The sequence below is a fragment of the Ilyonectria robusta genome (assembly GCF_021365365.1).
Source record: "Ilyonectria robusta strain PMI_751 chromosome Unknown BGZ61scaffold_1, whole genome shotgun sequence".
NCBI classification, from domain to species: Eukaryota; Fungi; Ascomycota; class Sordariomycetes; order Hypocreales; family Nectriaceae; genus Ilyonectria; species Ilyonectria robusta.
The window spans coordinates 15,384-41,569 of NW_025764435.1; the positions used below are offsets into that span (position 1 = coordinate 15,384).

Genomic DNA, 26,186 nt, shown 5'->3' on the forward strand with positions numbered 1-26,186 from the left:
GTGTACCATGCCATGCAATTTTTCAGGTGGGTAACTCACTACGTAGTATGCCGGGAGTTGGCGGCTCTTTCAGGGGGCTTCCATGCCAACATGGATGCTTACCTCTGCTTCCACGAACAAACCCACCACGCTTTTGCTCTCATGACGTGAATGTCGACTTCAGGGCTACTGATACCTTTGGGGCGTCATGTCATTCATTTGCTGGCCTACATGCCCTCGTATCTATCTCCGGGGAGTTCTTCACCTCGTGGGCACGTCTCGCAGGGATGGATATCATTCACGAACCTGCACCACCACGTGTTTTGGGCTGCAGGCATGATGTGAAGCCGGCAGCTAGAAAGCCATGTTAAGACGTAGATGTCAGATTTCAAGCTTGCATAGTCTGGAAAGATATTAGGCTGCCTGCTTATCTATGCACACTCAAAAGAAGCCAGGCAAGCAGATTAAAGAGCCAACCAGTTATCAAATCCAGGCACCGCCCCATTCAAACAAGTGATTGCTAAACGACCACAACTCTAGGGTAATGTTCATATTTACGTAAACGCTGGCCTGTCGGTTGCGGACCCAAGGCCGGCGTTCGGATGCTGAAGCTCCGGGGCGCAAGTTGCAAGCTAGTGGCTTGAGCTAGGGCCCAGGGGTTAGGGAAGGACAGCGCCTCTCAGTGATCACAGCACCCACCACCTTAGCTGCAAGGCAGCTACCTACCGGGGTACCATTTCCCTACTGCGACTCCTGATAATTACCCGTCCTCAACATCGTCGTCTCCTCATTTGTATCCGAAGGCTCCCACGCAATCCCGGGCTCCTTCACTCAACAGTAGCATCCCGCGATATATATATCTGCGACACAGCTCCTCCCTGCGCTACAACTCTCCGCGACTCTGAGGTAGCGCCTTTCCAGTGCCTGCACGCGCTCCGTCAGCTCTTTCTCCAGCTGCTTCTCCTTGTCCCGCCCCCTTGCGAGACATTCTTCGTCGGCCCATCCTGACCTCTCACCTGGTCTTTCTTTACCACACAGAACGCTTAGCTTGGGCAACACGACTAGTCTCTTCATCATGGCGGCTACGAACCACATGCACAACCTGACTACGCTCATCAAGCGGTACGCCTGCTCCCCTCCCTCCCCTCCCAGCGACCCTGTCCACCAATGTAGCTTCACATGAGTGCTAACCTCCTGTCTAGCCTCGAAGCTGCAACATCCCGACTCGAGGATATTGCCTCCTCCACCGATGTCCCTAACGATATCACTGCGTCGAACCCCCCCATCGCTTCTCCTTCCGTAGCTACCGCCATCTCCACGCCTCCCGCCGCCCCTGCGCCGCCCAAGCCGGCTGCCGAGGCCATTCCCGAATCCATCGAGGAATTCGACAACTTTCTCAGCTCCGCCGTCGACAAATATGTAAAGCTCAGCAACCAGCTCGGGGGCCTCGTCGCTCAACAGGTTCGTCCCCGGGGTACCATACGGAATTGCTTACTCTGGCAACTAACATCGACATCAACCAGGCCGCATTGGTCCACAAGGGACTCCAAGAACAACGCAAGTTCCTCCTAATTTCCACTAAAGCCAAGAAGCCCGACCTTTCTGGCCCGGACATGGTTGCGTATCAGGAGCTTCTCAAGCCCATCAACGAAGCTCTGATGGCTGTCACAGACCTGAAGGATAAGAACCGCCCTGACCCCATGTATACACAACTCAGCACCGTCGCCGACGGCATCATGGTCCTGGCATGGGTCACTGTTGATAGCCGCCCCTACAAGCATGTAGAGGAATGTCTTGGATCGGCGCAATTTTTTGGAAACAGGGTCCTCAAAGAGCAGAAGGACAAGTACGTCTCTCCAGGCATGTTCCCAAGTCGCTTTTACTGACCGATTGCATAGGGATGCCAAGCAAGTTGAGTGGGTTCAGGCATTCTACCAACTCTTCCGCGATCTGGCCGACTACGTCAAGCAATATTTCCCCAGTGGTATCACTTGGAACCCCAACGGCAGCTCAGCCCAGGAAGTCGGCAAGTCTCTCTCTGCTGACCCTAGCCCACCTGCTGCCCCTGCCCCTTCAGCCGGAGGTCCGCCGCCTCCGCCGCCTCCTCCCCCCGGCCCGCCCCCGGTTCTGGATATCAAGGCCGAACCGGCCCCTGCTGCGGCGCCGGGCGGTATTGGAGCTGTCTTCTCTGAGCTGAACAAGGGCGAGTCCGTTACAAAAGGCCTCCGAAAAGTAGAAAAGTCCGAGATGACGCACAAGAACCCGTCTCTTCGCGCAAGCTCAACTGTATCGGACCGCGATGGTTCGTCTCGCGGTAAGAGCCCGGCACCCGGCAAGAAGCCCAAGCCTGAGAGCATGCGACTCAAGAAGCCGCCCAAGAAGGAGCTCGAAGGAAACAAATGGACAATTGTAAGCTAATTCTGGAACGTCATGATTTGAGTATGCCTACTGACCCATGGCCTAGGAAAACTACGAAAAGGAGGCGCAGCCGATAGAGATTGAGGCGTCTCTGACGCAATCGGTTCTTATCAGCCGATGCAACAACACCACCATCATTGTCAAGGGCAAAGCGAACCAGGTTATGGTGGAGAACTCGACCCGACTGTCCCTCATTGTTGATACCCTCGTCTCGACCGTAGACGTGGTCAAGGCACAAAACTTTGCTCTTCAGGTTATGGGCACTATCCCAACCGTCATGATGGACCAAATCGATGGCGCCCAGATCTACTTTAGCAAGGAGAGCACCGGTACCAAGATTTTTACGAGCAAGTCTGCTGGCATCAACCTCAATGTCATTTCTGGCCCCGACGAGGACTACAAGGAGGTGCCCTTGCCGTCACAGATTTGTTCCTACTTCGATGAGGAAAAGAACGATCTGGTCAATGAGATTGTGGCTCATTCCGGCTAAGGACGTGATTGGTATTGCGCTTGGATATTTGGCCTGTAGGACTAGGATACCGCGAGAACCGCTTTTATCGTGTACATTTAGGAGTCGAGTGGCAACACTGACAATGACAAACAGCGTGTCTGTTTTTTTTGTGGTGCAATTGTGGCTAAGTCTTGGCCTCTATCTGTCTCTAAGTCTCTCATCCCTGCCTCGTTTGCCTTCTATCTCGGCTAAACATGAGAAGGATAAAACGTGAACGTGCAATGGCGCTAGAATACTGCATGGCAAAGACATGTAAAAAGGGCAGTTCCCAACATCCTAAATGACATCTCTAGAATAACTCCTTCCGCGCACATCGACTATGGATGGCGCCAACCGTCTGTCTACATAAATATGAATCCCCAACTCTACAGCTTAGCCTTGGGTGGCTCAAGGGTGGGAATGAGTAGGTCGCGCATCTCGCTGGCAGCTTCGCTCAAGTAGTAGCTCATTCGATCGCTTCCCAGACCCTTGGAAACGACGTTGAAGTTCAGGCTATTTAAACCGGTTAGCGTCATGCTCGCAAAACTCCGAAATCCGGGTGGAAGGATTGGGCCTTGAGTGCTTACCTGTTCTCGTTGATCATGTACGCAATGCCGAACCCGGCGTCAATGACTTGGCTCCAGCCGTAGCCGTTGAAGAACTCGGAACTCAGTTGAGAGGTGGACAGGTGCCAAGAAGCAGAGTAGGCGAAGGCAGGATCCTTGTAGATGGAGGGCACATCCTGGCCGGGTTCGAGGAGCCTCTTGAGTCCGAAGAGATGTCTATCGACACCCTTCCCATCGGAGGCAGCGGTAATGTACTCGAGGTGGCCGTTGATGGCCTTTCGGAAGAGGTCCACACGTGTCTTGTCGTCCAACGAGCCGTCCTCCATGGCCTGGCACCAGGCCACCGACTCATCAGACACGGTCCGGCACGTCTCAGTGCGGCCGAGCTGGAAGCGTCGAGTAGCAGCAGACTCGTATGTAGGACGGCTCTTGCCGTACATCTTGAAATAGGCCAGCTGAATGATCATCTGGACGTAGGCATCAGGAGAGCACTTGAACTTCTTAATGAGACCCTTGCCGTAGCCCTGGTAACCCTGGACGGCAAGCTGGTGCTGGGAGATGACGTCGTGGAAGTCCTTGGTGGCACGGTCAATCTCAGTCTGAACCTTTTGGTCGATGTCAAACTTAACAAGCTGAGGTTCAGGGAGATTGGAGCGGATGCTCGGGTCAGAAAAGTCGAGCTTGTTTCCGAAGATTAGGTCATTGACGTAGTCGTTTAGGCGGTGGGTAGGGGTTCCATCCATCATGGAGTGCTCGCCCATGAAGCCAGAAGTGCCATTGTCATTGACAATGAACTGGAGCGGCTTGTCATACCATCGGTTGGCACCGTCGCCATGCCAGTACTGGTGGGCACGCTCCTCGGAGGTGACAGGGGCGGCATCGTCCAGGCAAACAACGAACGAGGCTGCCTCGATGGCTTCGAGGGCAGCCTTGTTATTGGGGCTGGCTTGCAGCAAGATCTCACGGGCATCGGTCCAGATGTCGCGATTCTCCGAGGTCAGAGCGCCGACAGCGGGAACACGATAAGCAGCTTCGTACACACGCTTGAACTGCTGCTCTAGCTCCGAGGTGTTGAGCTGCTTGCCATCGACCTCATGCTGAATCTTGAAAAACTGATTTTTGCGGATGACGATGATGTGCTTGTGCTCGTCAGGGGAGAACTTGACAGGGTAGTCGGCGGGCTTGGCAGCGACGCGAGAGGCATTGAACATCCACTTGTAGCTGTCCATGCAGATGGGGAGCTTCTTCATGTACTCTGGCTCGAGGGTGCCAGCGTCGACCATTTTCTTGAACTCAAGAACCGAGGTGGTAATGGCAGCAGCACGCTTGGAGGGGTCTCGACGACGGCGGTCATCTCGGTGTGAGTAGAAGTAGCTGACGTAGGGAACGACTGGGTCGCGATACGCCAGGTAGGCGGCTTCATTCCACCAATCGTAGATCCAGTTCTTGGTGTTGGCATCCTCACGGCGGGCGGTGAGCTTCTCCTGGAGCTTGGAGCCAACGCCGCCAGGGCGAATGAATTCTTGGACAGCCTTCTCGCTGGCCTCATACTCGGCGGGAGAGAGGAGAGGGCGGAGGGTCTTGAGATAGCGCTTGGCGGTCTCGTCGAGGGAAGGCACGGGCAGCCGGGGCAAGGAGTCCTGGAACCTCAGCATGGGGCCCTTTGAATTGTCCTCGGCATAGCCTAGGACGAGTCTGTGTCAGCGGTATTGAAAGGGGCCGTGTGACAACGCGAAAGAGCATCTGTCACATGTGAATTGGGTGTTGTGGCGTACCCTTAGGAATAGAGCTACTGGCGCGCTTGGTTGGGGCCATGATGAGAGTCTGCGCCAGAGATGAAGTCAGTATCGAGAAACAGCAAGATGAAGAACGGGCCGGGCGAAGAAATGGAGCCGGGTAGTCGGGGATTCTAGTAAGAGCAGGCAGGCCAAGAAACGGAGATGAGTAGCTCGAGAGGTACCCATGCCACCGACCATCGCGGGCACCCGCACCACCACGACCCGTGCCAAAAACCCCGGTTGCCCGGTGCTATTTGGTGGAGGAGGTGGACAGGTATTCGCGGATGCTCATGCATAAAGAGTGAATGGACAGAGGAGGGAGTGAGATACAGACAGAGAAGAGAGCGGGGGACTGACGGTACGCGTTGCGTTGATGTGACGGAAGCTGTTCCTCAGAGCGGGCGATCGGGCTAAAGTCAACATGGCCGGCGCAAGCGAGGTGCGAGGGCTCAGAAGGATGGTCAAAAGACGCGAACCGGAAGGGACAGGACACGGAGAGAGCTCTGGTCAATGGCGGCGGGCGGCGGCGGCAATGGTCGTCTTTAAAGAACCCTGCTCGACAGAGACGGGAGACGGGAGTCGGGAGACGCGAAACAGTGAGACAGGCGTTGGTGGGGAGTAAAAGCCGTGGACTATCACGTAGGCCTCGGCTCGAGGACGGGAAGGATGGCGGAGCTGGTGGAGCTGGTGGAGCTGGAGCAACTGCTGAGGTCGGTAGAAGCTACGGGATACCTAGGTAAAGGAGGTGGGTAGGTGCGTTGCACTTGGAGAAGCAGCAAGGCAAGGCTAAGGACAGGCAAGGACAGGCAGGAATGGGGCCACGGAAGGAACGATGGAGACAAACTGAATCGTTTGGCGGGGGAAAGCCCACAGTGGCCGGCCAGGGTTGGGGCTGGGAGGCTCATGTCTTCAGAATTTCAGATGTATTATGATCGTGCCAGGAAGCAAGGCCGTTTAAGTTAGTCTCCATATGACAGAATCTACCTATGTATGTACCATTGCTAAGCTCTTATCCCTTCTTCATTGTGTCTCCTTCCACAACTTATTTGCATTGCGCACATGGGTGTGGATGAGGCCCAGCCGCCCGTGGAGACATTGGGGAACTTGTTCTGGGGGTGGTCCCTCTCCGCGCCCGCGTCCCGGGACGTCACCGCCCCGCCTCAGCCTTGGGCCGAGGTACAGACAGGCTGGGGCCAGGAGCAGGCACGGCATGCGGCTAACTAATTGGTACGTACTGGGTAATCACCAGAGTTCTCCCTGTTGTCCAGCAAAAAAGAAACATCTCGGTGGCCAATGGACCCCCTACCTCTCTACCTAGAGACTGACTGACTGACTGACTGACTGACTGACTGCGGATGAGTTTTGCTGCCGTCGGTCCCAGCGCTTTAAACATGTGCCTGCGTGTTGCTAAGATGAAAGGCACCACAATGCGCCGACCCGTTAGACTACTATTCCCCTTCAATCTCCCTCTCAACAATGCCAGCGACCTACTCATAATATTCTCCAGCAATACGAATGTAGAAGGCCACGTCATGCCTCTTGACCACGTACACTTGGTGTGTTCATCACCCTTAGCAGATTCGGTTTGGGAGACTATCAACATGCCGGTTCCCGGTCTTGGGTCAAGGTGGCACGGCACACTGGCGTCGGCCCATGGATTTCGCTGATGCGATGCGATGTTCTTCAACTGGCCTCGATGTTGCCCTCCGGCGGCGGCCGGCTCCTTCCTACACTATGATTAAGACTCCCCTCCGTACCTACCTAGCGCCGTCTCTCAACTCGTTGCCACCCGGCCCCCCGCTGGTCCGGACCTCTCCGGAATATGCCCGAAGTCGAGATGTGCAACCGCCGTTGCTCCGTGTTTGCTCTCCATACCTCACACATATACCCTACCTACTCACCCGACCCCCCATACAGCCCTGTCGTGTACTTATGTCGTGCAGCAGCACCAACCAAATGTCGAGACCTAATGCCACCGGGTTAGGCTAGTCTTCTGCTTCCCCACCATTACACTTGCTGCCATTAAAGAGTAGCCAACTGCTCTCTCACCCATTGCCCGAGATCCGTAGCTATGCACATCTACAGCACCCCTGGCATATGTCGGTAGGTACCTATGCACCACATCAGGTCCTTGTCGTGGACCGGCAATAGACCGGGACCTGGGCCAGGAATTGGAACCGAACCGTCGTCAAGTCAAATAAATAATCAAGACAGGTATTACTACTTAACACCTTTCCCTCGAATCACAGGTACACAAATCTCAAACAAGAAGAATCCGACCAAATCAAAAGGCATCTAGACGTAATAGTACAACCACACACGCAAAGACCAAATCCGACATGCGTATCTACCCCCTTGTCAATGTGCCCGCGCCAATATGCTATTTAGCTTGACGTGGCCAGCCATTGCAAGTCGTCAAGGGGCCTTCTCCCCCCGACGAGACCGTTCTCCCGTCTCGTCCCATTCGTCTCAATCGCGCCAGTTTGCCATGTCCTGCAGAGGTTTGTTCAGTCCAATCAATACACTTGCCCCCACGCGCCATCCGGACGCCGCCGTTGACTTGATCCCAATCTGTCAAATTGTCTCTCCGCTCCGTATTCTTCGTCCCCGATCCTCCCTCACTCCTAGTGCCGCAGCCAATCTACGCCTCGTAACTCTTCACCTGACCATCGCTGCTTGGCGGAGGCACGGCTTGCGCCCCGACTGCCGGTTGAAAGCTCAGTCGCTCTCCATCGTTCATGACCTCGTGAGCCATGCGGGCGCCCAGGTCACCCCCGGCATTCGCCGCCGCCTTGAGGCCCTCCTGAACATCCCGCACCCGCCGTCTGAACGCCAGTCGGTCTAGGAAGAGCTGTTGCCGTGCCCGTTCCAGTTCTCGACGCTCCGCCCGCAGGACCGCCTCCATCTCGTCAAAGTATTTGAGCTTCATTTCCAGCTTCTGAAGGGTCACGTTAGACGCTGCCGACACTAACCGCGTCATCTCCCGCTCCTCGTGTGATGCGAAGCCTGCGGCCCGGGCCCCTATCGAAGCCAGAGGGATTGAAGCCAGGGCAGTAGTCTTAGTGGTGGTGGTGGTTGTCGTCGTTACTTCCTGTCGGATGTCCAGGTCCATCGAATCACCCTTTTCCTTGCTGTTGCCATTGGCCTTTGTATCCTCACTTGACTTATCGCCGTCTAGTTGCTTGCGGAGCTTCCGCTTAAGCTCATCGGCTGACTTGTTGGCAGCCGCCGCCGTGCTGGCTGGGTCTGCAAGGCTGGCGAGGAATCCAACCACAGACATGACGGGGTTGTCAACCTGGCTGAACGGAAGTTGTCCTTGCTGAGGGCCGAGCATTGACAGCCCCGTCGGCGCATTGATGGGTGCCTCCGAGTCGAGGTATTTCTCCTCAATGTCCAGTTGCAGGAACTGGAGGACGCACTCTTCTCGCGTGCGGGTTCCAACGTGCTCTGCAATCTCACCCCAGTCGTCATCGAATCGCTCCAACCCTTCCAGGAGGCGTAGAATCTCTGCATCCGTCCATGGGGCATCTCGATCCAGGATAGACGTGTAGGTGGGGTTCTCCATCTTGACGTACATGTTGCTCGTATGGTTCGCAGGTAGACGACCCTCGGTGAAGCAGTTGGGGCAAAGGTCGTACTTAGCCTTGGGGTTGGCGTCCGTGTGGTTGCTGTGATAGTATATTCGAGTGCAGTCGTTGCCGCACTGGTGGCAGTTGACTTTGGTGATGGGTGTCTTGGTCGCATCATCCGCCCCAGGGACGCCGTTGGTGGCCGGTGTCTCACCATTGGCCTTGCCCTCGGTCTTACTGATGGGGGTTCCCTTGACATTGGCTTCGTAGATGTTGCGTCCGATCCCGAGGTTTTGATCGACCTTAGTAGAGGGGGTAGCAGTGGCTTTGTTATCAGTGTCCTGGCTCTTCTTTCCCTCTAGAACGACGGGGTCAGCCGAAGGCTGCCATGCCTGTAGACCCCGAGGAGTATCGCAAATGATCTTGAAGTGTCCGGTGAAAGGCGGGCCAACATGGGACGGGCGTTGATCGGCATCAACCTGGTTCTGGTTAGGGTTGCTTCAGCTCCCAACACGTAGGGCCATACCTGGTAGTTGATCAAACCCCATTGCTCTAGAAAGGCATGGACACGCATGATGGCGCAGACGTCGCCAGCCAAGTTTCTGCGACAAGCCGTCACCGTGAGGTACTCAATTGGATTGAGGCGGTAGGTGTTAATCATGAAATCGCGGTAGTCCTTGTAGACAGCTGGGGTTTTGCTTCGATTGCGGTTGTTGAAGAACTCGGCCATGGCCTTCCGTTCGATGTCGTGAATCGCGTTCATGTCAAACCAGGTGCTGTAGCTTGGTAGGACGATAGCGTGGGTTTGAGCGATGAGGTGCTCGCGAGCAGCGGACTCGATCGTCTCCTTTGACTTTGAATCTTGACCATCAGTTGCGGCGGCCGCGTCGCTTGGGGCGGCGCCATTCTTGGCGTCCTCGGGCGCGTCGTTCATCTCTTCGTCACCGCGAACTGTGAGGTCAGCGCAATGTCCATCCGATGGATCATGTGAGTGTGCGTGTGAGGGGATGTGGTACCTGGAGCAGGGGTTGTGCTATCCTGCTTGATGTTGGCCTCACTCATGAGACCCTCGGACATCTGGACATCTGCATACCGCGTCAGTGTCACGAACCAGGGAGCTGTCTATGGGGGCGCGCATACCTTCGCCATCGCCAGAACCAGATTCAGGCTGTAGGGGAGGTTGTGCGAGGATCGGATTGCTGTTGGGCGATGCGCCATTGCCAGGCGAGCCGTAGGTCGCGGAGTCGTCCATCTTGATGACAGTCGCGGTAGGCTGCCAACACTAGGCGAACGGGGATGAGGCAGGTCAATCGGGCGCGCGTGAGACAAGGGGTGTCGCGCAGCTGCTGAAGAGGCCTAAGATCACGCAGCAACTTGCGCAGAGGTTGGTTGATGTGTCGTCGGGAATTCGTTGCCTAGCGTCGTGATCCTGATGGAGTCTGGCAATGATAGGTCGCGTTTGGAGAAATTTTGGCGCGACGACAACGGGGCTGGCTGCTGCATCCTCAGTGCATACCTACCAAGACCGCGAGGCACTAGGGAGGTTGACCGGGGTCACGTGGTACAACAATATCACGTGAGGTATCACCTGCATCAGCACGTGCTTGTCGCAACCACCTGCTGGCATTCGCTCTCAATTGCCTTTTCCGATTCGGCGGCTCGGCAAGTTGGCTGCAAAACCGAGCAATCCCGGCGAGTGGCCGATGACGGCGGAGTCCCACGCGAACAAGTCGGCGCACGCTACCTCGGGCCGTCACCAACCGTCGCCGTCTTCAACTGCCCTCTTCTAAGCTCTCCCCCCAGCACCCAAACTCCGTTTCTTCGAGCAAGAATTTGGCCAATTCCACCCAAATTTTGAAACAATATGCTTCCCTCTGCGAGACGAGTGCTGGCGACTCAAGCCTCCGGCGTCATTGGCCGGGCGCCAGCTCTGAACCTCAGCGCACATGCCCGCCAAAGACTGTTGTCGACCCTAGCCATCTTGGAGCAGCGGGACGGACAGCTGAACCGTGGCTCATTGAGCGCATTCACGGCGGCCCAGAAGCTAGGTGGAGCTGTGCACGGCTTTGTCGCTGGTAGCAACATCAAGAGTGTCGCTGCGGAGGCTGCAAAGGTCGACGGCGTCGAGAAGATTATCGCCGTGGAGAACGGCGCATATGACAAGGTCAGGAATGGCACCGCAACCGCATACCCGCCCCCCCCCCCCCTTGTAATCCTGCCCCTCTCTCCATACTGACCTTCGACCAGGGACTCCCCGAGAACTACGCTCCTCTTCTCGTCGAGAACATTAAGAAGGGCGGTTACACTCACGTCATCGTTGGCCACACTGCATTTGGCAAGAATCTCTTGCCTCGAGTTGCTGCTTTGCTCGATTCGCAACAGATTTCCGACATTACAGCCATTGAGAACGAGAACACCTTCGTCCGACCCATTTACGCAGGTAACGCTATCGCCACTGTTGAATCGTCGGACCTCATCAAGCTTGTCACCATCCGAGGGACCGCGTTCGCCCCTGCCGACCTCGCGTCAGGATCTGCGACTGTTGAAGACGGTGTTGACCCCAAGGTCGAGTCGGCTACTGAGTGGGTGTCTGAGGACCTTGCCAAGTCCGACCGCCCTGACTTGGCTACCGCTGGTAGAGTCGTGGCTGGTGGCCGCGGCCTAAAGTCCAAGGAGGACTTCGACAATGTGATGCTTCCTCTGGCTGACGCCCTTGGCGCCGCCGTCGGAGCCTCCCGCGCCGCCGTTGATAGCGGCTATGCGGATAATAGTCTCCAGGTTGGCCAGACTGGCAAGGTCGTTGCCCCTCAGCTGTACGTGGCTGTTGGTATCTCAGGCGCCATTCAGCACTTGGCTGGCATGAAGGACAGCAAGGTGATTGCTGCTATCAACAAGGATGGTGACGCACCCATTTTCCAGGTCGCGGATGTTGGTCTTGTTGGTGATTTGTTCGAAAAGGTGCCCGAGTTGACGGAAAAGGTCAAGAGCGCGTAATGTCTATGATACACATATGGAGTGAGGTGTTATACAACAAGTTAAAATTTCCCACTAGCCCTCATCCAAGGACAGCTAACATGTCAGCTGTGCTCGTGAACTTTTCTCTCTCTTTTCCAGCTTTCTTCCCTCGCTCCCGTTCTGCCTGGTCAATTCTGTGCCAGTCACCCCAAGCAACAGCTCTGCCGTTGGATGCATCGGCCTCCTTCCTCACTTCCTCCCACCCGTTCATGGTTTGCTTAGATGAGGCATTCCCGAAGGGAGCACCTGAAAGCCAGTCCTCCACAATTGCATCTCCTGTGATGAAGGCATCTTGCATGGTTGAAGCAATGACTCCAGTGGGTCCCCTTTTGACCCACCCAGCGCAATACAGCCCGGGAACATTCTGGTTCTTGACATCCTCTGCATTGGTGCGGGACACTAGGCGTGTCACTCTACCTAAGCCGTCATTGCATATAATACCGCGCCGATCGTCAAACTGGATACCTGCATCATGGAAACCTGGAAGGGGAACGGACTTGTAGCCAACGGATCGAAAGACGATGTCGGAGGGCAAGATGACCGTTTCCCCAGTTGACTTGACGGATGACTGAGGGTCAAATGGAGAAGACAGCTCCGTGACATCGAATTCCGTGCTTGCAACGTTGGAGGGCGAATCTTGATGCCCCAAGAAGTGCTTTGGAGACAGACAACTATCCAGGGACCAGGACTTGGAGGCCGCCTCGTGCGGAGTTTGCGAACCCTTGACCAATACTTCCATCAGTCGTCTCGTCGCACGCGGCAGGCTCTTGAGTTCGGCCGGTACAAGGGACCGATTGAAGGGGTGGAATTCTACCCGAGACAACTTCATGAGCTCACGAACTTCCTTGATTGTGAATGCGGCCTGGAGACGGTGTGAGGAACTGATCGTCGCGCCGGCCGGGAGGGTGTGGTTACCTGCATCGGTCCACGTCTTCCGACAACGTGGACTCTCTTGACTCGGCTCTCAGCCAACTTTGCAAGGGCTTGTTCCGTGATGTCCGTCCCCTTGAGCACATCAATGTCTTCGAGGAGCATCCGCGCGACGTCGAGAGCGACATTCCCTTGGCCGATGATGACGGCCTCGTTACCGCGAGTAAGATCCAAGTCTAGGCCGGCACAATCCGGAAGGCCGTTGTACCAACCAACAACGTGGCGCGCCGAATATATACCGCTAAGAGTCGACTCGCCAGGAACCCCCAGCTTCTTGTCTTCCGATGCGCCGTAGGAGAACAGTACGGCGTCGTAGTTGTGTAATAGCGATTTCAGCTCAACAGTGCAATGCTGGGCGGAGTGGCCCGGCTGACCGATGGAGACATTCCCTATAAAGGTAAAGTTGGGTGACGAGGCGATTTCGTCGAACTTTTCCTGACAGTTCTACTCTCACACATTAACAACTGCTAGCTGGACGCTTTGGATATCCACATCGCACACCTTGACCTCTGGATGATCGGGCGCCACTCCGTGACGGACCAATCCAAACGGAACCGGCAGGCTCTCGTACATGTCGACCCGGGCGCCTGGGATCTTGCCCATGACCCGGTACGACGTGTAGAAGCCGGCGGGGCCGGAACCGACCACCGCAAGACGGAACGGCAAATCCGGGGATCGAGAGGATTGCCGCCGAGGGCCAGAAGAAAAAGCCCGGCCGTTGCGGGCGAACCCGCGTAGCTGGCTCGCAAGACCGGGCGACCGTGCAGTTCTCAACGGCATCTTCATTGGGGGTGAATGAAGAAGTCGACAGACATTGCGAGAAGAATGCCGCTGCCGCCGAGATGGGGCTCCAATCCGATCCGCCGCATTACCTCGCGTTATCGGCCTTCGGTACATAGTCAGGTTGTGCATCGGGGACTGACCTCCGAGGCGTTGCTGTGGCGACCGGGGCCGCATGCAACTAAGATGGTGTCCACACAAACCAAACCACCAAGTTTAGATGAGACACACCCCATTACTCTCCCACCTCGATTTTGGAACCACCCGGAGCCCGTCGAGCGTCGCATTCCGATCATCCCGCTTCGAATCTCGCAACTTGGCCGATTTGTCTCGTCGGCCTCATTCCAGCACATCCACTATTAGTGTCTGGCGCAGGCGCAGCGCAACAGCGCGCCCGCGATTCACCATGGGTGGTGCGCAACAGCCGTTTATGTACAGTGCCGTCCAGCGCAACGATGCGCGATACCCAGAGTCTACGTTCGATCCTAAGGCCGTCACGAGGGCGAGCTGGGAGCCCAAGAAGTTCAAGCCCAAGCCAGATGGACCCCTCGTCACCTTTAACCGGCATCCAGAGTAAGTGGCATCGCCAACGCCTCAAAGGGCCGCGCGGGTACGAAAGCTGGTTCTAATTGCTTCTGATAGTGCGCACATGGTTCTTTCATACCGATCGAACAACTACTCATCAATGAGCCCTCGCATTAAGAGTTGGATTAAGTGGCTGCGCCACTTCCAGCTTCTGCTTCGCGTCCTCGAGCTTGTGGGCGCTGTCGGAATCTTGGTCCTGGTGATTCTGATGACCAAAATTGAGTCGGTGACTGGCTGGATCATGAAGATCACGGTGAGTTTGCAACTCCATCATGCAATAGAAGCGTAGCTGACCCATCCCACAGCCTGCTGTCGCCACGGCTCACTGCTTGTATGCCATCTACCACCTCTGCCGCGATTCCTCTGGACGACCTCCCGCCTCGTCATCCGCTTACCACTTGTTTTCCGCAATGACGGATGTAGCTGCCGCACCCATCTATGCCTTTTGTGCTCTAACGGTGCACAACAAGGGGGACAGCTGGAAGACAGTTCTTGCGAATCAGCACCTCATGGACACCTTCGTGCCAGCCGTCTATTACACTTTCATCGGCGCAGGTGGCCTTCACTTAATATCGCTGTCTGCCTCGCTCTGGTTGGGATGGATGTTCCGCAAGATCAGTCTCATGCCCCCAGACATGAACCCGCTTGAGGACAATCTGACGGCCCGACCTAAACACAAGAAGGCCAAGTCCTCTGTCTCCACACTCAGCACGATGGATGCAGACAGCCGACTTTCCACCCCTCGCGATTCCCGGCGACTCTCGGGCCATCCCCACAATGGCGTTGAAGCACCTCCATCTATTCCCTTTATGCATACGCGGACCGGATCTAGCACCACTATCGGAAGCAGAACCTCTCGGCAGTACCAGATAGTCCCGGGGTCTCGCGACTCGATTGCTTCCAAGGTTCCTGGATTTCGTGACTCCATCGCTTCTAGAGATACCAAGCGCACCTCTGTTGCTCCGTCATACCATCGCGATTCTTATACAGAAATCCCCTTGAATGATCCGAACTCTTCTCGACCCCCGAGCAGCTCAAACAGGAACAGCCAGATTCGTCCAGCCAAATTCACTGAGACTTGGGTACCTACGGATTCGCTCATTTCTCGAACTAACCAGCGGAACCGCGAGATGGCGGCATCTAAAACGAGTGCCCAGAACCGGGGCAGCAAGTCTTACGAGGCCCTTACTCAGCGATACTACAACGACGACTCATCTGAGGACGAGTATGGCGATGAAAACATTCAGATCCATAATGATGAGGCCGACCTCGGGGGTGAGCTCCGCCCTCATCCTCTACGTCTGAATCCGACAGAAACAGAGCGATCTACTCCTCCTCGAGCTAAGACACCTTTCTACCCCCTTGGCAACTCCTTGTCCGAGGTTAGTTCGAACACGAGACGTGTTAGTGCCAGCCAGGACATTGCCGATGAGAAGCCGGCTTTTGCGTTGGCGAAGCCCTCTGCTCGAAACAGACAGAGTTCCATCCAAACGGAGGAGTCCTTCTACTCTCGACCATATGGCGAGCTTAAGAGTGCAACACCACCCGTCATAGTTGGTAACAACCGTAAGGTTTCCTCGGGTAACGACTTTGACTCCAAGTATGCGTCTGGAGCTTACGAGCGACGGAATGTCAGCGGCAAGGTGGCTGAAGAAGGACGGGGTGGCACTGCTGGGAATAGATTCTCTGTCTACGAAACTCGGTTCGGGCGGGACGAGTGGTGAGTAAGGATATAAAAAGTCCACATGGCGCTTGTTTGATGAATTTATATGTAAGATGGTCGCAGGTCGGTCTGGATAATGCGGTTTGGATGTGGGTATGGGACGAACGGCGCGATTTTGGTAGTTTCTAATTTATGTATGGAATGGATGGTGACTTAGTTGCCCCTTGAGTCATGTTCTGTCGACCTGTGAAGTGATGTCGTGAAATAATCGTCCGGCTACTCGTCCTGGGCGAACGACCGCCATGTCACTGCAGAGTCTGCTTGTCGGTCGCCCTTCCAACCCTTCTCATCCCACGACTGCAACTTGCACAAGTGCCTCATTGTAGGTCGTCCGTGTGGGCAGTTCCAAGGCTTATCCAACTCCCCCATGTGCCTCACCAACGTCTCCATCTGACCTTTTGTCAAAGGCTTCCCAATCATGATGCTGCTCCGACATGCCCTCATAGCAAACATCTTCCTCACTTTGGATGGACGTGGAATGTGTTTAGACTCGGAAGACTCGTCCCCAAGCAGTGATATCAGCTCTTCCAGATCAGTGAGAGTAAACGTTGTTTCGCGGCTGAGAGGTAAGGCTACCAGCTGGCATCTCGAGCCAACTGGCTCATCGCCACTCGTATCAACGTCGATTTTGAATCCGTTGGCCTCGATAGCCGCCATGTTTTCCATCACGACCTCCTCTTCAAGAGCAGTCAGCTCAAGTTGTTTCGGGTGGACAAGCCTTTGGGACTGCACTGCTGTTGTCGCTTGTAGTCTCTCGAAGTTGTACTTCTCATCAGTGGCGTGTTGATCGATGATGAATAACTCATCGTCCTCGACTGGTTCTAGCTCATCCCCCACCTGGGTTTTGGCTGGTCGAACCGCAATGATAAACCCTAGATTGAATTGTCCCGCAATCCGCATTCTAAAAAAATCCCCCTTAGAGATGGCCAGTGAGAGCTTCTCTTCAGCATCTTCAGCGTTGAGATCTGTCACTCCATCTTCGCCTGAGGTGTGTGAGCTATTGACTGGGACACATTTAGTCCAGTTTGTCAATCGTGATCGCAACGTGCTTTCATCGATCCGGAGGTGCTGTACTGTTTGAAAGGTGGCGTCCTTTTTTCGCACCCCGGATTTGAAGGGTAGGTCTCTCTGCTCTGCCGTGCTTGGCCTAGCGGAGGCCTTGGGGACCTGAGAACTTTCATCCACCTCCTGGGGGTCGACCTCGGCTTTATCCTGTTGTGAATCGGACTTGGGGCTGGACGGGCTATCATCGATTCTGTCGCTGTCGTCGATCGTGCCATTATCAATACTCTTAGGTTGTGCATTCTTCGAATTGATTCTCGAATGCTTTGGCGAGCTGCGGATATTAATAGAGTTTTTGTCAGATTCTTCGCCAAGTTCTTCTTCGTCATCCTCGTCGTTGTCTCGCTCTTCATCATCTGAAAGCATCTCGTGAGCAATACTCTCATCCTGCCCTTTCCTACTGGCAGAAAATAATTGTGTCAGGCGATTCCCAAATGACGGGTTTGGGTGATCACTAGGGCTTCTCTCCTCGACAGTACCCCGTCCTGGAGGAATAGCTCCGCCAGTCGGTTCCGGTGATGTATCCATTCTGCTGGTTTCTATGTTATCACCTACGCTCATGGTGGTGACTACAGGCGTATCCCGTATGCGGAATAATGGTGGCGCTTGAACTTCAGCATCGCAGTCTAACTCCGTCTCATCAACAGGTTGAGTAGCGCTGTCTTGAGCTTCATCATGACCAAGAGCCTCCTCAGATGAGGGGGATGAGGGAACGGATGCCTTCTCGACTACCCTGGGGATCCTTGTACTGAATTCTGCCAGTCTTTTGTTGAAGTCTCTGACCGGCCTGGGCTTTTCGATTTCGTCACTGTCTGAGGACTCTGTCAACCTTGACGGGCCATCGACATCCATTCCCATAGCTCGGCTCTCGGGCACTTCAGGGACAGCTGAAGGCGACTTGAGTTTGTTGGCGGGCCGACTTCCTGTTTTGCTCTCGACCCATCGACTAATCAAGTTTTGGCCGTGTGCATCCTTTGCCAGGGACCTTGATCTCCCCATGGTTATCGCTCTTCCTTGAGGAATCCTGCCAACAGGGGATTTGAGTTCACTGGCTTCGCTTTCCGACTGCGAATCCTGGCCAGAGTCGTCGCTGGAGGCTGTCGAGTGAGTAATTGGTTTGGGTGGTATGGGGCTTGTTATGGTTGGTGTTGCTTCTTGCTGTCGGGGTTTTAGAAGCTGGGCGGTGGGGATCGAATAGTCCTGTGAATCAAACAAGGCCATTAAAGAGTCCCGGAGCGTGTCGAGAAGGTTGTTTTGATCGTGCAGTAGGATGCTTCGCTTGTCGGGACTGACATTGACATCATACATGTCTGTATCCAGCTGAATATTTGCCAATATGAAGGGGCTCTGAGAGGAGTTGTGGGATCTATATACTTCGTTGAACACCTTGGCAAACTGTGGCAGGCCACATGGTCTTCCATTGACGAAGAACATTTGACGATCTGGCGTTTGTCGACCGTCACCGTGGGCGGGCCGTGAGACATGGCCAACGACCCGGACATCCCCGAAAGTGCGGGTGGCACTGATGCCCGCCTGCAAGCTCTGGCCAACAGTGGACGGCTTCATCTCCAGCTTCAAATCCAGGGGCACTAAGACTGTCATCGTTTTTGCTCCAAAAATGTTGATGATATTTTCTCGAGTGGTAGGGTTCCCTCTAGTGGAGAAGAGGTGAATACGCTTTCCCTTGGTTGGCTGTTGAGATACGCTGAACTTGAGGTTCGTCTGAATACATGCATATTGGTTGAGGAGCGCGATGACCTTGTGCCACTCTCTCTTGATATTCCGTTCGAGTTCTCGACGTCGAACAGGCAGGTTGTGAAACAAATTTTCGACAGAGACGGTGGTTCCCCTTTGAGCGGCCACGACCGTTGTGCTCTTGAGCTTGCCAGAAGTTTCAAAGGCGAGCTTTGAGCCCTTGGGGACTTCGGAAGCCTGGCAAGTAGTCACGGAAAGCACAGACAAAGCACAGAGAGAGGCAAGTGCTTCACCACGGAAGCCAAATGTTTGGAGAGAAGCGATATCCGAGTAAGACGAGAGCTTTGACGTGTGATGCTTTAAAGCAACGGATGGGTAATTGTCAGATGATATTCCAGTCCCGTTGTCCTGGATTTCGATCAGATCAAGGCCCTGGTTTTTGAAACGGACATCTGATTTAAGACATATTAGTACAAATCAACTGGCGGTTCAACAATTGAATGGGATGAAAGACAAGTGGGGAAAGCGAATTGAGGGAACATACCTATGCTAGTTGCTTCCGCATCGATGCTGTTCTCAATGAGTTCCTTGACTACGGAACAGAGATCGACAATGACCTGGCCAGACTGAATTTGATGGATCTAAACCCAGATGTTAGCTGCGTATTGTCTTATGGTGTTAGAGCGGCAATGTTTACCGTGCGCCCATCAATCTGCTTGATGGTAGCCATGGTGCAACTTGTGCATGGCTCACGAAAGCGATGACGGTTTAGTTGGCTTTGATCAGAGCTGGGTCATGAAAGATCGGGCTAGATGAGTAGTGCAACAGATCTCTTTTAGTTCATGGGGTCAAATGAGAAAAGGCTATGAGCCAAGATGTGAGGCTGGCTGTCGAGGCTGATGGTTCTTCACACGCCAGAGGTCTACTGTATCCGCGCTTGACTGGAACGCGTTGAGAGTCAGAACGCGTAAAGTGGAGACGGGTGGGTGGTGTAGGGATTCGAGTGATGCATATATACGGTATATGTGTATATACAGAAAAGACTTGGCTCGCCTCCTGACTCAGAGTGCTCGGCGTAGGCACGAAGGTGTGGAGGCCAGGGAATAAGTGAACTCCTCCCTAGATAATGGTGGCTGCGGATACATACCTATGTAGCGAACTACCATGTACCTTGAGAGGCTTTAATCTACGTAACAAGATACCTCTAGCTTTGAGGTTGGAAGTTGGGGAGAATGCCATTGAGGTCCACCTACCTACGGCAATAACACGGGCCATTTACGCCGCATCTCTAGATTCGGGTAACTTTGCATCATCGCCCACAATCATTTTTGAGTCAATCGAAGCAATCCGTGCATAAGCGTCAACGAGAGAATAGAGTGAAAACCACGGCAATGAAGCTTAATACTTTAATTGATTGAAGACTGGCGATCTTATGCCGAGCGTGGCCGGTTCTGTTTCTGCCACGCTGTATCCGTACACAAATAGTTAATCCGGGCTCTCAGAAGCCAGAGACAGTCAACCCACCTTGGCGGTGATTAGCCCCCCAGCCGCCTGATATTGGTTGATCATTTGGTTGATCATTTTTGGGACTCCGTTCGTACGGGCGGTGTTCATCTTGACTGGCCGGAGCGAGCAGGGCAGGCGGCTGCTAACTGCTTGTGACGAGGCGGGATTGACGGAAGTGACAAGGACCGACGCATCGCCAAGTTTCGATCGATCGGGCAGATATCAAGCCTCGCTTGGGACTTGGCTTTGCCAGCAGCGATGAAGAACCTGGGAATTGACAGCTCGGTGGCGGGGCTGGGAAGAAAGGGCGCAGAAGGTGGGCGGGATACGAGGCCTGAGTTGAGGTCAGGTCTAATTCCAGGAGCTGCGGTTGGCTGGCTACCTACCGGCTAATAGGTAGGTACCAATCTACTTTGCACTCCGTGGCAGAGGCAACTCGATGGGGTCAGGAAGAAGTACCTAAGTTAGGCCGTTTCGTGTTCTTGGCTGCTTCTGGTGGTTTTCTGGTAGTTTGTTCAAAACAGTGGCTAAGCCTCCCGGATCCTCGACCGGACATAGCCCCAGGGGGTTTAAGCCGATAGGCAGGCATGGTCCGTTTCATTTGGCATTGAATTTCTCTTGTGGTCTATCCCTGAGGTTGACGGACGTGCCCTTGGACCCTCGTGCTCTCGCCAGAGGAGATATCCCCAGGATGGTGGATACTGTCCGGGCACTCTGGGTACGAACTCCACCTTTTCGAAACCAGGGCCACGTACGTAGTAGGACGAGGCACGCCATCGATTTTCGATTCCAGAATCCAGACCGTCGGCGACAATTACAGCAATTAGCCTCGATACGATACGAATCTTTGTTCTCGTATTCTCGGTTTTCGTTCCGGGCACGTGGCCGAAAAGCCGGGTGTACGAAGCACGAAGTACGAGGCGAGCTTGCTGGTTGGTCTTCAGCGGCGGCGGTGCAGAACGAACGATACGCCCGTAGGTTCAGCCGTCGTCAGTGAGATGAGATGCCGGGTTTACCCACCTACAATGCTCCTTATTAGGGACCTTAGCTGACCAGGCCTGAAGCTATTGCCGCCGACGGGACACTATGTAGTAGCGAGCACCGGAAAACAACTTTAGTGGGTACATTTGATAGACGGCGTAATACTGGCAGGCGGGAGAAGAAGAAGAACAAGAACAAGAAGAAGAAGGTTGTTGAATGATGTTGGCGGTGGACTGGTGGATGGATGGATTGGTGGACAGGTCCCCTAATTACTCGAGTTTATTATGTGCAAAGGCATTTCGGGGGGGGGCGTTGACCCAGAAAAAGGGGAGACTCGCCGCTAACTGGCTGGCTCGGATGACTGAGAAGCCATCAACAGCCAATTTCCCACCCGCCCCGACGCACCAAGCACCCAGGTACCCACACAGCATGTGTCGCCTTTTGCTAGTGCGTCGTCGTCGTCGTCGTCCTCCACTTCCTCGGTCTTGCCCTCGCTGCTAACGTGCGTTGCCGATGCCATCGTTGTGGCTGTCGCTGTCGCTGTGGCCCTCTCCTCGCAGCTTCGCTTCGACCAGCATCCTCTCAGGCCATCAAGCTCCCTGGAGGCCAACGCACACACCGGGTCCCTGTGCGATAGACCCTCACACTCGTTTGATTTGTCCTCGCCGCCCCATCTTCCATCTCCCTCTCCCTCGCTCGACCTGGTTGCTGCTGGTTGCTGCTGGTGGCCTGGATTGCGCCTTTGCCAGCCCCCCCTGCTTCTACTTACTGGCTCCTGCTCCGGCTTGCTACTGCGGTTGCCGCCGTTGCTGTTGCCCCGAGCTTAGCTAACCTGGACGACCATCTAACCGTCCAACCTGGCCAACCTTCTTCTTCTTCGTCGTTGTCGTCGTCGTCGTCGTCGTCGTCGTCGTCGTTGTCGTCTTCGCTCTCGCCCTCATTCTGGATCTCAAATATCCTCCCGCTTCGTCGACTTCGTCCCTCACCTGCCATAACCACGCAACCCGACTGCTGTTCTGATATTCTCCATACCTTCGCTCCAAGGCTCCTGGAGAGTCTCGACGCGCCTTCTCCATGAAGAGGCGTTCTTCAGGGTCGGCCGATGACGGTGACGAATCCTCTCTCGACTCCGATATCCCCGACCCCGACCCGAGTCCTAGCACGCGCCCGTCCGGCTTGAGTTCACGCCCATCCTCTGCTAGGAGCAGGCGCCCAAGCAGTCTCAATTGGAAGCAATCAAATGGTCGCAATGGCCGCAACGGCCATGCTCGCGACGATCCCTTACCGACGACCGCAATGACGCAAACCTCACTCGCCGCTCCGTCCACTCCTAATATGGCACTCGCCAGGACGCCGCCCCAGTCACCCTCTCCGGCACGCCGTTTTCGTCGCTCCTCGCCCATCTCCATTCTCGTCCTCCTTACCTCCGCCCTGGGTATGGCGCTTCTCTTTGGCATCCTTCGGTCTCTCGTGACCCGCCAACTCGATCCAAAAGGTTGTCGCATGTCCTACATGCGACCCTCATACGTGCACTTCTCCGAGTTTGATACCGAACACACTCGCTTTGCTACCAAATATTCCTTGTATCTATATCGCGAACAAGGAGTCGACGAGGAGGACAAGGTATGTTCAATATCATCTTTTGCCCAGAGTTGCATATAGCCACTCTGTTACACCAACTAACCAAACTGCCTCTCATAGCTTCGTGGAATCCCCGTCCTCTTCATTCCTGGCAACGCAGGGAGCTATAAGCAGGTCCGTCCGATTGCATCCGAGGCAGCAAACTTCTTCCATCACAATCTTCAGCACGATAATGCTGCACTGGACGCCGGAATTCGGGGCCTCGATTTCTTTACCGTCGATTTCAACGAAGACATTACCGCCTTCCACGGCCAGACCTTGCTGGACCAAGCCGAATACCTCAACGAAGCTGTTCGGTATATCCTCTCTCTCTACTCGGATCCCCAACGCAAGACTCGAGACGGTCACCTCCCCGATCCGACCTCAGTAATCATACTTGGCCACTCCATGGGCGGTGTGGTTGCGAGAGCGATGCTCGTCCAGGCCAATTACCAATCGAACTCTATCAATACTATAATCACCATGTCTGCGCCCCATGCCCGTCCTCCTGTTACCTTTGACGGACAGATTGTGCAGCTTTATGACGAAATCAACGACTACTGGAGGCGTGCCTACTCACAGAAGTGGGCAAACAACAACCCATTGTGGCATGTCACTCTTGTCTCGATAGCTGGTGGGGGTCTGGACACAGTTGTGCCCTCAGATTATACAAGTCTCGAGTCTCTTGTGCCGCCGACACACGGCTTCACAGCTTTCACGACCGGGATTCCGACAGTCTGGACAAGCATGGATCATCAAGCAATACTCTGGTGTGACCAGTTCAGAAAGGTCGTCGCACGAACACTGTATGACATCGTTGACGTTCATCGCGCATCACAAACGAAACCGCGGGCGGATAGAATGAGGGTATTCAAGAAAAGGTTTTTGACGGGCATGGAATCAGCAACAGAGAGGGATCTTGGTCTGAAGGAAGCAACAACACTTGTCACACTAGATGACACTTCCAATTCTATCCTTCCATCTGGAGAGCGACTGATTCTGAAGAATCTCGGACACCAGTCAACACCCAAGGCGCATCTGCTTCCAATCCCCCCACAAGGCTCGCCAGAGTCCAAGCGCTTCACTCTTCTCACCGACGCGCGGCTTGACGAAGCTGGAGAGAGCGGCAAGTTGGAAGTTCTCTTCTGCAACGTCTTCCCTTCCCATTCGGGACAGGCCAACTCACTGTACTCCTTTCAAATAGATCTTTCCGTTGACAAGAGCCACCCAACGACGAGGTTCGCCTGCAAGAACGCTGCTTCAGACTTGATCCTCCTTCCGGCTTCAACCTCATGGACACAGAACCCATTCTACCTCGACAGGGAGCGCGAAATTTCACCATTTTCGTATCTTCAGTATGACCTGGACCAGGTTTCGGATCACCAATTTGTCGCAATCGTGGAAAAGGCTGCTTCCAGCACACGCAACTTTGTCATTGCAGAATTCAGCGATCAGTCGGCCTTCTTTAAGAAAGAAGACATTGGCCTTGCAAGGCTCCTCTTGGCCGGAGCGTCATTGGAACTTCCTGCCGATCGACCGATGACTGTGGAAGTCAACATCCCATCTCTGCAATCAGCTCTGCTCGCCTATAACCTGGAGATTACAAGCTCTCACTGCAAGCTGGACCACGCCCTCTTCCGCCCGTTAGTGCGACAGTACTTGGACCGGCCATACGAGTCGAAATACTTTGTCAATGCACGGAGCGTGGCCATCAGTCTTCACGGTGTCGCTCCCTACGTACCACCGCCATTGCAATCTCGATCTGAAAATGGCCTTACCTTGGAAATCTGGACCGATCCATCCTGTCATGCAAATCTCCAACTGAAGATTAAAGCGGATCCGTGGGGAAGTTTGGGGAAACTGTACATGCGGTATCGCACAGTCTTCGCTGCTTTCCCCCTGCTCACTGTCACATTGGTATTGCGGAAGCAGTTTCGTGTATATGACAACACCGGCGTCTTCATTTCCTTCTCTGAAAGCCTGGACATGTGTCTTCGACAATCGATTCCACTCTTGCTTCTCTCGTTGACGCTTCTGTCCACGTCGCTGAGCGGAGCCTCAATTGCCGGATTGGGCCGGCTCTTGAACCAAAGCACCGTAACGACGTCAGGTGTCAACTTTCACCAACACGAGAGCTTGATTGGAACCGAAGACCCGTTCTTCTGGTTCCTGGTCCCCTTGATCGGCGTCGTCTGCATTGGAGTTTGCACCGTCCTCCATTATTTCATGCTCGTCTTGACGCAGAGTTTTGGTCTGTTGTACAGCCTAGTCATTTCACGTGTTCTCTTGGGCGCTGCCGATGAGCAAGGTCGTACTAGATCGCCCGCGTTTGTGCCATCTACACCGAGGCGACGCATGATTACGACGGCTGTTCTTTTGTTTTTGGTCTCAACCTTCATTCCATACCAGTTCGCCTATCTCGTGGCGTGTATTGTACAGCTCTTCAGCGTTGTTCGAGCCCTGCGGATCAATGCCACCATATCGTCAACCGCCAACTCTAACTATTATCACTACGCCCATTCCATTCTCCTCCTAATGCTCTGGATTCTTCCTATTAATCTACCGATCTTGGCGGTTTGGATTCGAAACCTGGCGGTTCATTGGCTCACTCCCTTCTCATCACACCACAACGTTCTTTCCATCATGCCGTTCATTCTCCTTGTGGAGAACCTGACGACGGGCAAGATGGTCCCGCAGCTGACTAGTTGGCTGCGACACGTCACTAGCGTCCTGCTCTTTGTGACAGCCTTGTACGCGGCAGTGTATGGGGTGTCTCATGCATATATGCTTCACTATTTGGTAAACATTATTGCCGTGTGGTTGGTGGTAGTGCATTCGACGAGCGACTCTTGGTCCTTCAGCGGTTTTGGCGCCATATTTGAAGGCAACACCAATGATTCTGAGAAGAGCGGAAAATCCCCTTGACGACACCAGGCACACGACTGAAGATCTCTTTCTTTTTCAATTCCACCTACTTTGCATTCGTGGCGACGTTAGTACCGGCATACGTCCGATGCACCACCAGCGGACAGCATGCGAGCTTCCTCGTTTTGACCGAAGGATACCCTCATTTTCCTTACCATATATACCTTGTCTATTTCGTCATTCGAACGGCCTCACTTCGGATGGCCTCTTGTGTTCCAACCACCGCCGAATCCTGGTTTTCTCATCGTTGAGCGCGGATCCTGTCCCTTAATCCTCTTTTCTTTTCTTGCATTGTCGGGGAGTCAGCGTCTTGCAGCCTCCAAAGAGGCAAAGTTGGGTGGTGTGCTTCCGTTAGTGTTACTTTGCACTTGCAGCATTACTTCGGCGTTCTACTGGTAGACGGGGAAGAGGGAAGACCAGGGAGTCTTAAATCTTCCAGACAAAGGGAATTTCTTCATTTTAATGTGTCTTGAATAGTCGGCCATTGTTGGCCGTGGCATCATGGATGGATTTCATGTCAAGCTTGGTGGGCGAGAGTTCGATGAATCAAATGTCTCCGCCTTT

General features: G+C 54.3%; 9 protein-coding genes across 9 annotated transcripts; 5 read left to right on the forward strand and 4 right to left on the reverse strand.

Annotated features, from left to right (window-relative positions):
- Positions 1–1,054: 1,054 nt before the first annotated feature.
- BGZ61DRAFT_470184 (adenylate cyclase associated N terminal-domain-containing protein) lies at positions 1,055–2,887 on the forward strand (the record flags this gene model as incomplete). Its single annotated transcript, XM_046248050.1, has 5 exons — positions 1,055–1,101; positions 1,182–1,440; positions 1,503–1,825; positions 1,878–2,388; positions 2,444–2,887. The coding sequence occupies 5 exons, from the start codon at positions 1,055–1,057 to the stop codon at positions 2,885–2,887; spliced, it is 1,584 nt and encodes a 527-aa protein (XP_046111440.1).
- Positions 2,888–3,197: 310 nt separating this feature from the next.
- Positions 3,198–5,495, reverse strand: BGZ61DRAFT_77 (acyltransferase ChoActase/COT/CPT). Its single transcript, XM_046257080.1, has 3 exons — positions 5,229–5,495; positions 3,475–5,137; positions 3,198–3,400 (listed from the first exon to the last, which is right to left on the reverse strand). The coding sequence occupies exons 1-3, from the start codon at positions 5,266–5,268 to the stop codon at positions 3,274–3,276; spliced, it is 1,830 nt and encodes a 609-aa protein (XP_046111441.1). The 5' UTR covers positions 5,269–5,495; the 3' UTR covers positions 3,198–3,273.
- A 2,377-nt stretch (positions 5,496–7,872) lies between these two features.
- On the reverse strand, positions 7,873–10,052 carry BGZ61DRAFT_524904 (SWI/SNF complex protein; the record flags this gene model as incomplete). Its single annotated transcript, XM_046252677.1, has 4 exons — positions 7,873–9,279; positions 9,327–9,751; positions 9,817–9,885; positions 9,941–10,052. 4 exons carry the CDS (start codon positions 10,050–10,052, stop codon positions 7,873–7,875), a joined length of 2,013 nt encoding a protein of 670 aa, XP_046111442.1.
- A 378-nt stretch (positions 10,053–10,430) lies between these two features.
- BGZ61DRAFT_581975 (uncharacterized protein) lies at positions 10,431–11,841 on the forward strand. Its single transcript, XM_046256270.1, has 2 exons — positions 10,431–10,964; positions 11,048–11,841. Exons 1-2 carry the CDS (start codon positions 10,665–10,667, stop codon positions 11,792–11,794), a joined length of 1,047 nt encoding a protein of 348 aa, XP_046111443.1. The 5' UTR covers positions 10,431–10,664; the 3' UTR covers positions 11,795–11,841.
- Positions 11,842–11,855: 14 nt separating this feature from the next.
- BGZ61DRAFT_524906 (uncharacterized protein) lies at positions 11,856–13,525 on the reverse strand (the record flags this gene model as incomplete). The annotated part of the gene is made up of 3 exons (XM_046252678.1): positions 11,856–12,677; positions 12,731–13,189; positions 13,247–13,525. The coding sequence occupies 3 exons, from the start codon at positions 13,523–13,525 to the stop codon at positions 11,856–11,858; spliced, it is 1,560 nt and encodes a 519-aa protein (XP_046111444.1).
- A 406-nt stretch (positions 13,526–13,931) lies between these two features.
- On the forward strand, positions 13,932–15,834 carry BGZ61DRAFT_488373 (uncharacterized protein; the record flags this gene model as incomplete). Its single annotated transcript, XM_046250100.1, has 3 exons — positions 13,932–14,098; positions 14,168–14,363; positions 14,416–15,834. 3 exons carry the CDS (start codon positions 13,932–13,934, stop codon positions 15,832–15,834), a joined length of 1,782 nt encoding a protein of 593 aa, XP_046111445.1.
- Positions 15,835–15,990: 156 nt separating this feature from the next.
- On the reverse strand, positions 15,991–19,609 carry BGZ61DRAFT_377190 (uncharacterized protein). Its single transcript, XM_046242574.1, has 3 exons — positions 19,288–19,609; positions 19,135–19,231; positions 15,991–19,042 (listed from the first exon to the last, which is right to left on the reverse strand). Exons 1-3 carry the CDS (start codon positions 19,318–19,320, stop codon positions 16,050–16,052), a joined length of 3,123 nt encoding a protein of 1,040 aa, XP_046111446.1. The 5' UTR covers positions 19,321–19,609; the 3' UTR covers positions 15,991–16,049.
- Positions 19,610–21,504: 1,895 nt separating this feature from the next.
- BGZ61DRAFT_436756 (uncharacterized protein) lies at positions 21,505–21,994 on the forward strand. Its single transcript, XM_046244029.1, has one exon. It carries the CDS (start codon positions 21,591–21,593, stop codon positions 21,906–21,908), a length of 318 nt encoding a protein of 105 aa, XP_046111447.1. The 5' UTR covers positions 21,505–21,590; the 3' UTR covers positions 21,909–21,994.
- A 157-nt stretch (positions 21,995–22,151) lies between these two features.
- Positions 22,152–25,622, forward strand: BGZ61DRAFT_524909 (PGAP1-like protein-domain-containing protein; the record flags this gene model as incomplete). The annotated part of the gene is made up of 2 exons (XM_046252679.1): positions 22,152–22,700; positions 22,779–25,622. The coding sequence occupies 2 exons, from the start codon at positions 22,152–22,154 to the stop codon at positions 25,620–25,622; spliced, it is 3,393 nt and encodes a 1,130-aa protein (XP_046111448.1).
- Between the last annotated feature and the right edge of the window lie 564 nt (positions 25,623–26,186).